Source organism: Syngnathus floridae, chromosome 14 (assembly GCF_059516105.1).
Source record: "Syngnathus floridae isolate MCC-2025c chromosome 14, RoL_Sflo_1.0, whole genome shotgun sequence".
NCBI lineage: Eukaryota > Metazoa > Chordata > Actinopteri > Syngnathiformes > Syngnathidae > Syngnathus > Syngnathus floridae.
The window spans coordinates 6,378,892-6,390,357 of record NC_142426.1 but is presented as its reverse complement, the minus strand read 5'-3'; the positions used below and the strand labels follow the sequence as shown (position 1 = coordinate 6,390,357).

Genomic DNA, 11,466 nt, shown 5'->3' with positions numbered 1-11,466 from the left:
ACTGTTCACAGGTCCACAACTGTTTTTGTGCAGTTGCGTCTTTGTTTTTAATGTATTATTTTAACTTTCACACTCCATACCAGTAGGTGGCGGTAAAGCTGTAAACGCTATGGCCAACCATATTGAAGAGTGCGCGAAGGAGACTGCTTGGGAAAAAAAGGAGAAAACTAACGTCGTTTACTCGTCTCTCTTTTATTTGTTTTTCTTTTTTTATGTAGATGTATGGGTTCCCCTGGAGAAAGTCAGCTAATTCGCGGCCAGTGTTGTCATGCGATCACTTTTGACCGTTTACGTGAGAAATAAATACCACTCACGGCTAACATTAGCTTGGACAGCTCGTTGTCAGGCAACGGGCAGCAAACAACCTGGACGGCTTAGCCTTCGTTTATGCTAACAACACAGACAAGTACTCGAGATGGCGGAGGACGGTCGCCGCGGGTGGGAGGAGGACGAACGCGGCCCGGGAGCTCCTCATCAAAACTTCGTGCTCATGGAGGCGCTCGCGGAGAAGCTGAAAATCTTAAACTGCGACCAGGACCTTCTGGAAAAACACAACATGAAGCCCCTCTCCAGGCACGTCAAACAACAACCACATTCTTTTAAATTAAAAAAATATCTTATTTATTCATTTGATGTGTAGGTATAATTGGATGCTTATGTACCTTAATCAAACAAGTAGCTGGTCTGAGTTATAGTTGGCTGGCCGGAGCTCAAAGGTTCCCTTAACGTTATGTACTATGTTGCAGGCATTACTTTGTGTCCAGCCCTTACCTGGCAGCCAACCCGGGCGAGCAGTTTTATGTGTTCACCGTCATGGCCGCCTGGCTCATCAACAGCGCGGGCAGAAGCTTCACCAAACCTCGGGAGGACGACGAGCCCGCCGCGACCGTAGCCAATATCCTGGCCGAGCTCAGGGCGCTCGTAAATGTTCTCCGCTTGGATATCGGCCGGGCTGCCCGAGAACCCACGTCTTCCTCACTTTGTCCGTTTTGTGTGCGTCTAGGGTGTGAGGGTGGACTTCCCGCCGTCCAAGCTGAAGTCCGGTTCGGGCGAGCATGTGTGCTTTGTCTTGAACATGCTGGCGGAACACGCACTCAGGAGGCGGGGATTCTCCTTTCAAAGGTGCTCGTCCGTCATTAAGCGCTATGAATGGATGAATAATTTCGTCACGTGTTTGCTGCTTGTGTGCGAGAGAGAGAGAGAAGGCAGACGTGACCACCTGAGGTTCATTTCAGACCCAACTACCCCACCGAAAGCACTGAAGAAGAATCGATGATAGACGACCATGCGGAACCCGCACCCGACAATGTGGACCTCGTCGCCGTACGTCCTCCTCTTCATCCTCCTCGCCGGGGCGAGCCTCTCGGTGTTGATGTCTGCGTCTCTTCAGGAGGAGGACGAGGACGATGAGGAGAACCTGGTGGACTTGGAGGCGCTGACCCTGCAGAGCACGCTTCAAGTGAGCCGTTGACGCCGGGGAGTGGGCCGACACCACGGCTGAGGAGCTTTCAACTGACCCACCTGCGTTCTTCAGGAGGCAACAGCAAGCAAACCTGGTGAGATCCTGCGCTCGGCGCTGGATGTGGCCGAGTGGAACCTGGAGGTGGAAAGGGTCCTCCCCCTCCTTAAAGTCACCATCAGGACCGACAACAAGGTGCACCTTTTTCGGTCGCACGTCATTTTGGCGGCGTTCGCTCTTCAATTAGGTCAGCGGTTGTCTTCCTAATTGACGCATTTGTTGTCATTTGTGCAGGACTGGAGGGTCCACGTGGAGCAGATGCACCGGCACCAGGACGCCATCAAGTCCTCGCTCAGTGAGGCTAAGGTGTGTCGCCTGACAGGTCAAGCTAAGTTGGAGCAGTTGCAGTTGAAGAAGCTTCTCCCACTTGTTAGTTTAGCGGCGAGACACCTTTGCTCGTGTCGAGACATCCTTCGATAAGCTGCCTGCAGCAGATGTGGCCTATGCACGATGGCGCCGTCCCTGATAGCCTCGACCTCGCCATTCTTGTCAACAACCGTATCAAGGACGCTTACATGACAAACACGCGTCCCTCTTTTTTTGCCCAAATGTTCTCGGCCTCCTTCTCACTTTGAATGAGCGTCGAACAAGGCGGTGAAAATCATTGGGCAATAGACAAATAAAAAAAATGAATCAACTGCATCTCATATCTGACTATAACAAAAAACACATTTTGAAAATGGATGCACATCCACCTTTGTGCTTAGCATGCTGCCGTTGGCTCTTCTCAGGGCTACCTTGACAAGCTGGAGGAGGACATCAGCAGGACGATGGAGAAGGTGTCCAGTCGAGAGAAGTACCTGAACAAGCAGCTGGAAGGCGTCATCGGCGAACATCGCGCCACCCAGGCCCAGCTCAGCGAGGTCCGCCCCGCCTTCGTCCTCTAAATGTCTGTTCCTGGTTTTGATCCACTTCCTCTTGCGGTCTCGAGCCAGGTCAAGGAGCGCTACCGAGGTGCCAGCGGGGGCGTGGCCCAGAGGACACAACTCCTGGCCGAGGTCAGTGGACACCGTCGTTTTCCCTTCTTGATTTGAGCCGAGAAAAGTCGAGGACGTGGTCTTATGCTTGTCGCCTTTCAGCTAAGTGAAGAGTTGGAGAAGGTGAAGCAGGAGATGGAGGAGCGAGGCAGTAGCATGTCGGACGGAGGTGAGCATGGCTTTCTCACGGGTTTGTCCGGCCGAACATCCTGACCTGACGCCGCTCGTGTGTCTGTGCCTGGGCGTGTGCTTCTCTGCGTGCGTGCAGCGGCGCTGGTAAAGATCAAGCAAAGCGTCAGCAAGCTGAAGCAGGAAATCATGAGCACGGATGTGCGTGCCGGCGTGGTAGCCCACATGCTGCTGCACGCCAAACTAAAGCGCAAATCCGACATGAGCTTCCGCATGCACGCCGCTGCTTGAGCGACGGACATTGCGTTGTGGGGAGATCTCTTTGACGTTTGTAACACAATAAAATCTTTCTTGAACCAAAATGTCTGCTTCAGACAAGTTCTTTTCTGACGGAGCCTTCCTCACAAACAATACGGCACAAAATCAAATGCGCAATCCTGCCTGACTCACAACCTTGAAGATGAATCGACGATGCGCGTGAGGCAAAACGACGAGCGCTCCTTCCTGTTGGCACTTGGCCAAATGACCGAGGCCTGGTGGAGTCCGTCCGCCTACCTCTAATGACTACCGCAAATACGTTCTCAGATTATGAGGGCAGTCGGAGGGCTGCAGGAGACAGCAGGTTGTAAATAATCATTGATTAATGATCATAAAGGTCGCAGAGGTCACATTTGTCATGCATATTTTTTTATATCATGGAGGTCATAAGGTTATGGGAATAGCTAAGAAATGTAGCAGGTGTTCTTTTGTGGAATGTGGATTGTCAAATGCAGTTGCTGCATGGATGAAATATTGATGATTTTTGACACGTGACATTATGGAGGTCATATGAGGTGATGGGGATGTTTTGGTAGGTGTTTTTCTGGAATATGAGGAATTATCTGTGTCCAACTTCTTTAACACGTTTGTTTTTCTTCTAAGGACTGCAGTATATTTTCATCGGAGGTGTCAGAATGACATGCCTCATTCCCAGAAATAATGTTGAGTGTGACCCCGAGTCTTCCGTGCTTTATACCCAGCGCCTCCTTCCTTTTGGGGTCAGCACGGCGGCAGCTGGTTGACCTATGACCTGCTTATCTTCATTGCAAAACCTACACAGTTTACCTATTGTTCCTTCCTGATTGCCACCAGATGTATCTCTACTTTCTACCGCCATTAAGTCTGCATTCCTGAAGCCAAACTACAATATCCCGCACGAACTTGACCGGTGCCTGACCTTAGTCACAACCTGGACCTACAAGTGAAATATATACATGGAATAAGAGCAGAATAAAAATAGAGTACAATAGTGTTAACTGTTGAAGTGTAATTTGGAATTCCCTCTATTCCTGTAGGTGGCCTTAGAATGTCCACCTGGCGTCAGTGATACGATTCTAGTCTATATTTGCTGGTCAGGGAGAATTCAGTTTCAGCAATGTGTGCAATCCTATAATAAGGTAAAGTGGCTGTTGTCGTCCATCACCAACAGCGCTGGTCAAGATCTCCTCTTTAGGACTGAAGTAAACTAGTAGATTGAAAACCGCAGCTGGTACACAAAGCCATGACATCAGCTCCTTGCCAGGTATAAAAGATACGGGCCTGACAGGGGTTGGGGGGCTTTTTTACATCCATGCCTTGGGCCACTCAACTTTTTGGAAAGACTTCACTCTGACATCGGTTGAATAAAATCTTTTCCCAATCAGCCGTGGTCCCCGAAGTGCTTATTTGTCTGGAAACAGCCACCGACCACCGAGTGTTTTTTGGAGACCAGCGAAGCAACTAAAAGCATATACCACACTGTCAAAAAACTGTATCACAATTATTCAATTAAATTATTTAATTAAGGATAAAATGTAATAAAAGAGCAACAAACACCCAAATGAAAATCTAATTATAATTGATATCGCGAAATATTGGTGAATACAATGACAAAAGGCGGGACAAGTGGTTAGCACGTCGGTCTCACGGTTCGGAGGGTGCGGGTTCGATTCCACCTCCGGCTATTTAGAAGGTATCTGGGCGGGGGCGGAGTGTGATTTAGCAGGCTGTGGGAGGAGTGGCACTGTTCTGAGCTCAGCAGACTCCCTTGAAACCAAAGGTGCCCGACGTGTGGGATCGCTGATGGAGTCTTGCATGCATGCATGAGTTCGACTCCCGCAGTGACGGTATGCATATGTGTGTGACGAAAAAGAAAAAGAAAGGAGCCCGACGTGTGTTGGCGACACGCAGGAGCAGGGTCTGCCTTTCCGAGAGTCGTTTTGTTTTGCTCTTTGGGGGACAACAAAGCAGATTGGAAGAGGAACTTTTCTCAAGTAGGTGCCTCCGTGCGCGCTTCTTCTCCGACTTTGGTCGAGCTCAGGAAAGAGTTCACCTCAACCAAACTGCTTCAAGCTCATCGTACAAGTAGGTTATCTTCATACTAAATAACTGTTCCAAGTTCAAGTCGGTTTTGTAGAGTACTAAAGTGAAGGCACAAGTATTCTACATCTAAAGTACTCGTGAGGATGAATGGCTTCGTTGAGTAAAAGTTTTCTTTTCTCCCATTGAATGTCGCAAAACTCGCGACCGAGAAAGAAAAGGAAAACAATCCTATTTGTGCTTTGTTACATTTATTTATTAATATGGAAAGGGAAAGTCCCGTGTGTCAAAAACTAAAAGGCGCTATATTATGCATTAAAACTTTCGAAATAAGTTACTCGCGTTGCATCGCGGGAGGGGGTGAGAGGTATAAACGAAAGGAAGCAAGCTGACCTCTGACATTGTCACATGAGAGCTCGCAACTGTGGTCTTCCTTAGTCATTTGAGACGCGTTGGCTTAAGTATTATGATGAATTGTCTTCAAAAGCAAGTGGAAGGTGGCTGGGTCAGGGAAGAAAAATTTCAGTGACACACAGCTGATTGGGAAAATATTTTATTCAACCGATGTCAGAATGAAGTGCCTCACGCTCCAAGAAAATTTGTTGAGTCCCGGCTCGAGTGTTCCAGTCTTCATGCTTTAAGCGGAAGAGGAACTCTTAACCCTATCGCTTTGCCTAACAACTGCAGGTTGACGCCCAACTCGCAGCCCCGATTGCAGGGGTGTCAAACTCATTTTTTTCACGGGCCGCATTGTAGTCATAGCTTCTTTCGGAGGGCCATTATGACTGTCAACCCGAATAAATGTATGAGCACCTCATATTATATAAAGTAAAAGCTACAAAACAAGCTAACAAATAATTCCTTTTCAAATCAGACGAGTAAAAACTGGTCAAATATTAAAAAAAAAAAAGTCATTATTAAAAGTGATGTTAGGTTACGGATTTTAGTTATTCATCTGACTCCAAATTGCGATCAACACTTAACACATAAATTGCTATGTCCTAATCCACACACTGGCGCACCTAACAATTTTGCGAGTTCGTTCTGTCAAAGAGAAGACCAGTCGATCAATCAGACCAAATTTACCAATTGTTTATTCCTGACAAAGTGCACTAATACAGGCCTGGGTCCCGGGTCCCTCACATTAAAACTCGTGCGTTTTTGTGACCACCAAAAGACGACACATTCTTCCGGGTTGCCCAGTTTTGAAGAAACACAATATGAATATTAAAGCATGCAAAATATTGTGAGATGATTGGTCGATGGCCATCTCCTCCCCGTCCAGGTGTTGCTGAGGTCAGGCGGTTGGGTTTTCCCCGCGAAGCCCGGCCACATAGACGTGCTGTTGTTCTCAGCGACCTTGAGGTGTTCTCGTCCGGTACTCCCTATCTGGGCCTATTCCACAACACTTCGAAGAAAACAAGTTCATGCAGTTTGCATTCTTCGCCACCCACCAATCCACACGAGCACTCCAATACTAGATATTAATATGATTATAAGTGTAACACAACCTTAAAAAATATGTTTGCAAACTCCCGAAAGCACATTTCCCTTTAGCGGGCCACATAAAATGATGTGTTGGGCCCTATCTGGCCCCCGGGCCTTGAGTTTGACACCTGTGCCCTATAAGGTCACCCTCTCGTTCTTTTCTGGTCACAAACAACTGGCCGTTCTAACGGCTGCAAGGTGACCCCCAACACGCAGCCCCCAAAGGGTCACATCCTCGTTCTTTTCTGGTCTCAAACAACTGGCCGTCCTATATTCGGCTGTGGTTAACGACTCTCGCATGTGTGACATACTCCCACTTTTCGACTTATAAAGGTGCCGTTGCGTCTGATTGTTTCCTGTGGTGCTCTAAAGCACATGAAAGGGGCCATTGTCAGAAGACAGATGTTTACGATGTGGGCGAGTGAGACAATGAAAGACCCACTGTCATGCTTGAGGGGGCCGCCGTAATGTGGGCTCCTTATCTCGAATACGGAGACTTTGTCTGAGGTGTCTAACCAAATTGAGGAAGTCTGGAGGAAGCAAATCTTGATCCCGGCAGACATTAGAGGCTCTCCATGCTTAGATAACAATTCTTCAACAAAGCTGCTCCTTTCCTGCTTCCAGCATCTCCTCCTGCTTGTCGTCCACCCCTTGACAGCTTTTGGATTCTTGTTGGGAAATATGTCAAATCATTAGAGTATGGAAGATCTTTTTTGTCTTGTATGTGACAGTTTGACCTTGTGGCCAGCAATTTGCAACCGAGAAAGAATGTTGAGGAAACAAAGATGTTTTCATGACTCGGGAGCGTGTGACTGGCTTAGGAGTATATGACTGGAGTCATGAGAATGCCATACTGCTTGTGAACAAGAGAACCTATACAGTTGTATAAAGCCCACTCAATGCAATGAACTGAATAAATCTAACCCTAAACTGATTGTGTTCACTGTTTGGACCTCTTCCAGGCAGCAGCGTGGTTTCCATTTGGCTCCGCTGAGGACACGATGCAGGCGTGTGCACGTATGGCTGCACCCTCGTGGGATTCATCAGCAGACAAAATTTGGAACTATCCCAGCGCACAGAACCCGCATCAGTACCAGACATACGGTGGTGCCGATTGGTCAAGGACATTCTCCAGTCAAGACGGCAGATGCTACCAGAACGCCTCACATGTCCCTCATACTGGCTTCTCGGACCAGAAATCGTCTGTGTGGAGCCCAGGAGCCAGTTCCTGCCCCCAAAGAGACATTACAGCCTACCAGAGACCCTCATCGGCATTACAGGCCTCATTGGGAACGGTCCGTGGACACAGCGTTGTACCCGGGCAGTTCTGTCAGAATCCGTCATCATATTTGCACAACGGACCACTCGCAACAAGTTTCCCTGGCCCCAACAGCAATCAGACGGCTTGGCCGCAGGCGGACACCAGGTCCACTTTACAGAACCCTTGGGAGATTCACACCAGAAGGTTTGCTCAAGACGATACGCAATGGCACATAAGACGTAGTGCTCAAGCTGTAGAGACCCAAGCAAAGATGGCGGAGAGGATGTCATTGGGCAAGCACGCGCAATGCCCTCCGTATTCATCACCTCACACAGTGCAGACACCAAAACCACAAGCGGTGCAAGTGTTTCGTGTTCCCAGAGAGTCGTCAAAGTTGAGCAAGCCTCACAGCAATCGCAAGACGCCACCAAATCCCAATGCACTCAAACGCCTCACGACCGCCTGGTTGTCACGGAGTCGCTCAACTCGGCCAACGGTCGCTAGCGTGCAGCCTGTGCGAGATGGAAGCCCACAGCTGGCTGTCCAAATTCCTTCTGGCTTGAGTTGCAATGACCAGACAGCAAGTCCAGTGAGGGGACGGCAGGACCATCGTGCACCACCACAGTTCCAGCCAGAAGAGCCTGAAGGTCGTGAAGAGAGGCCGCTCCTGCAGTCTCTGGCAACACGCAAGTGGACTTGTAAAGATTTGGACGGACTCGTCCAGTACATGGAGCAAGACTCGGAGAAGTCGCCTGAAAGTCCAGCCCGCGTAGGTTCTGATGATGTAATCGCCATGTTCTGGAAAGATCCAGAAATACTGAAGGACAAGATCCGCGCAGGCTTATACTATGAGATCATGGCAGAGACGTTCACTTTCTACCGTGAGCATGTGACCTCAGACTCTGTGGTGCTGTCGGAGCCCAAATGCGACTCCAACCTCAGCGGCTTCCGGGTGCTGCGAGACGGCGAGGTCTACTCCGAACCGCCGTACTCTTCGTTCTGGCGCAACATCAACCCGCAGCTCGATGACTCGTTGGATCACGCACCAGTTCCGAGTCCACCTTTGTCATCTGCGCCCGTGACCGCGGCGGCTCAGTCACCAGAGGTCGAACAAGAACCACTGGAACCAAAAGAAGATGAAAAACCACAACAGGCCCAAGTGCTGAGCTCTCCCGGTGAAGATTCAGACGTCTACTCCTTCGTCATTGAGGTTTTGCCCCAGGAACAGGCCAAAGCGATCTACGAGAGTATCAACCACGCAAAGGAGACTCCCGCCAAGGAGGACCCCCAAGGCTCAGCCGAGACTGCGACGAGCGCCGACAAACGGGAGAAGGATCTGTTTGAGTCAGAGTTGGAGTTTTTCTTTGAACAGTGGAAAGATATCCTCTCCGATTTCAAATTTTCCCCAAAACAAGAGAGGGTGCAGAATGAGGCACTAGCGGACAAGAGAAGGCTAAATCTTGACCTCTCCCTCCTCGGCGTGGATGCAGATGATCACTCCCTGGATTCCAGTCAGTCCTACAATGCTTCTCCACTGATGGAGCAAAAAGACCATCAAGAAACAGGAAGGTTTGGCACACAAAATGACCACGCCTGGGAAAAGCTTGATGACAGAGAGATGTCAAGCCAGCAAGATGAGCGAGAATTGGCTCACGTCTCCCAACAAGATGAGCAAGAGACGGGAAAGGTCTCCCAACAAGATGAGCAAGAGACAGGAAAGGTCTCCCAACAAGAAGAGCCAGAGACGGGAACCGTCTCCCAACAAGATGAGCCTGAGACGGGAAAGATCTCTCAACAAGATGAGCCAGAGACGGGAACCGTCCCCCAAGAAACAGACACCCAACCAGATCAGCAAGTGACGGGAAAGGTCTCACAACAAACACAAGAAGAGACGGGAACGGCCACCCAACCAGATGAGCAAGAGACGGTGGGAAAGGTCTCGCAACAAAAACATGAAGCGACAGAAACGGCCACCCAACAGACGACAAAGGTCTCACCTAAAGACAATGTCCGAGAAAGGACAAATGTCTTACCATCTAAAGTTTCTTGTCCACCCCACGGTCATCGTAGTCGTGCCGCTAAAGTGTACCGAGGAGAGAGGACGCTCTGCCTTGCCGGTAAACGTGTGGCGGCCGCAAAAAAAAAACGCAAGAGAAGCAAGCAGTCCGTCATCAGTGTCGCCTTCATGAAGAAGCTGAAGATCCACCTTGTCCGCCGGGATGTCAGCAAACGCAGCAAAGAAGCTGCGACTGCCAAGCTGGTCCTCTTTGGCTCGGCCGGACGTAGGCGCAGCTGCGCTCCGGACCGTCGCGCACCCGAGGTTCTAAGCGTCAGCGCTAAAAGCCGGAGTTCCGCCAAACAGAGGATCTACGAGGCTTGGTGTCTGCCCCCTGTCAAGATCGACGGCAAAAGCAAAGTCCAATCTCGGCACAAGTCCTGCGCGGACGTGGCCGGAAAAGAGTCCCCTTTGCCCACCTTGACCTTCAGGAAAGCCCACGGCATGCTGTCTGTCCTTGACCCGCAACACAAGAAGCTCCAGGCTAGACGGACCCACTGCTGATGGGATGCTGAGGAGCGCCGCTGAGCGTCACTGCGGTGAGTTGACAGAAACATTTAAAAGCTGCGACCGCCAAATAGTTGGCGAATCGTTGGACTTGAAGAAGGTATCTGAAGCCTCTTTTCTACGCTTGAACCTCATCCTCCTTTTGGTCTTCAGGTAAACTTGAGCGGGCGAGCGAAAGACCATCCCGGGAACGCCGCTTGGCTCAGTTGCTAAGGGAACGTTCGCCGGGACAACGGCAGCCACCTTGGGTAAACTTTTGATTTCAACCGTCATGATGGCGACTTGCAGGCTCAAGTTGACACGATCCAGAGGTGATCTTCCCACTCTTGGCGTTGACTTTGAAGAGCATCTGGGGACCTTGCAAGCTTTTTGGGTTTTTTTTGCACCACCTGAGCTCATGTCTGTATGTACAGAATTGTTTTTCTTTGTATTTCTTCCAGTAAAAACATCACAAATCCAGTTTGGGAAAATCGTTTCTGCCATTTTCTTTCTAAATATGCAACTAAACTTGCAGTCATTTATTCCTCACAGCGCTTCTCCTGCCAACTGGGTTCCCTCCCAGCTGCCGTCGGCCATTTGAGTGACCGCGACAGAGGTCGGCAGAGGTCGGCTTGACAGTTAGCAGCAACTTTGTCTCGATGGGCTTTGCTCCTTTTTGATCATTGTTTTTTTTTTTTTGTCATTTCCGTCCTGCTGCGTAAAATAGCCAAACAACGTCTGAGGCCTCCCTTGGGAAGGATTCCCCGAGCCTCTGCAATCTGGAAATTCCCTTTGGCCCATTTGTTCATGTGACAGATGACTCCATTCTCGTTCACCGACAACCAGATGGGCTTCTTCTTGGTTTAGTTTGATTAAATTTATTGAACATACAAACATAATATCAAATGCTTATATTCATGGGAAATGAGAATGTGTGGTAAATTTTTATTCTGGTATCATGCAATGTATATCTCACTAGTAAGCCTAAGTGTGACCGGGTCATGTTCGGGTCATGTTCAGGTCAGGTTCGTGCGGGATTGTTTGGGGCTTGGTCCAGGAACGTAGACTCATTGGCACCAGACACATCTGGTTTCCATTAGCAACTGACAAGATATATACCGTGTAGAGTTGGGGAGGCTGACTGGGGGGTCATAGATCATCCAACAGCCCCGTGTGCACGCACCCGAGTGAAGGGAAGCTCGGGGTATACGTT

At 49.4% G+C, this 11,466-nt stretch overlaps 2 protein-coding genes across 2 annotated transcripts; both read left to right on the top strand.

Annotated features, from left to right (window-relative positions):
• Positions 1-123: 123 nt before the first annotated feature.
• Positions 124-2,987, top strand: ift57 (intraflagellar transport 57 homolog (Chlamydomonas)). The gene is made up of 11 exons (XM_088397221.1): positions 124-573; positions 747-921; positions 1,004-1,122; positions 1,236-1,323; positions 1,391-1,459; positions 1,535-1,654; positions 1,754-1,825; positions 2,251-2,382; positions 2,455-2,517; positions 2,599-2,665; positions 2,765-2,987. Exons 1-11 carry the CDS (start codon positions 416-418, stop codon positions 2,914-2,916), a joined length of 1,215 nt encoding a protein of 404 aa, XP_088253347.1. The 5' UTR covers positions 124-415; the 3' UTR covers positions 2,917-2,987.
• A 1,677-nt stretch (positions 2,988-4,664) lies between these two features.
• Positions 4,665-10,733, top strand: LOC148387320 (uncharacterized). The gene is made up of 3 exons (XM_088395390.1): positions 4,665-4,769; positions 7,413-10,306; positions 10,428-10,733. The coding sequence occupies exons 1-2, from the start codon at positions 4,746-4,748 to the stop codon at positions 10,269-10,271; spliced, it is 2,883 nt and encodes a 960-aa protein (XP_088251516.1). The 5' UTR covers positions 4,665-4,745; the 3' UTR covers positions 10,272-10,306; positions 10,428-10,733.
• The last annotated feature ends 733 nt before the right edge of the window (positions 10,734-11,466 follow it).

Excerpts from the sequence above, each read along its gene's own strand:
- LOC148387320 (XM_088395390.1), top strand. The coding sequence starts at position 4,746 with ATGAGTTCGACTCCCGCAGTGACG. Across the intron at positions 4,770-7,412 it reads GTTCGACTCCCGCAGTGACG|GCAGCAGCGTGGTTTCCATT; the intron begins GTATGCATATGT and ends GACCTCTTCCAG.
- ift57 (XM_088397221.1), top strand. The coding sequence starts at position 416 with ATGGCGGAGGACGGTCGCCGCGGGTGGGAGGAGGACGAACGCGGCCCG. Across the intron at positions 1,460-1,534 it reads CCCTGCAGAGCACGCTTCAA|GAGGCAACAGCAAGCAAACC; the intron begins GTGAGCCGTTGA and ends TGCGTTCTTCAG. Across the intron at positions 2,383-2,454 it reads CCCAGGCCCAGCTCAGCGAG|GTCAAGGAGCGCTACCGAGG; the intron begins GTCCGCCCCGCC and ends GTCTCGAGCCAG.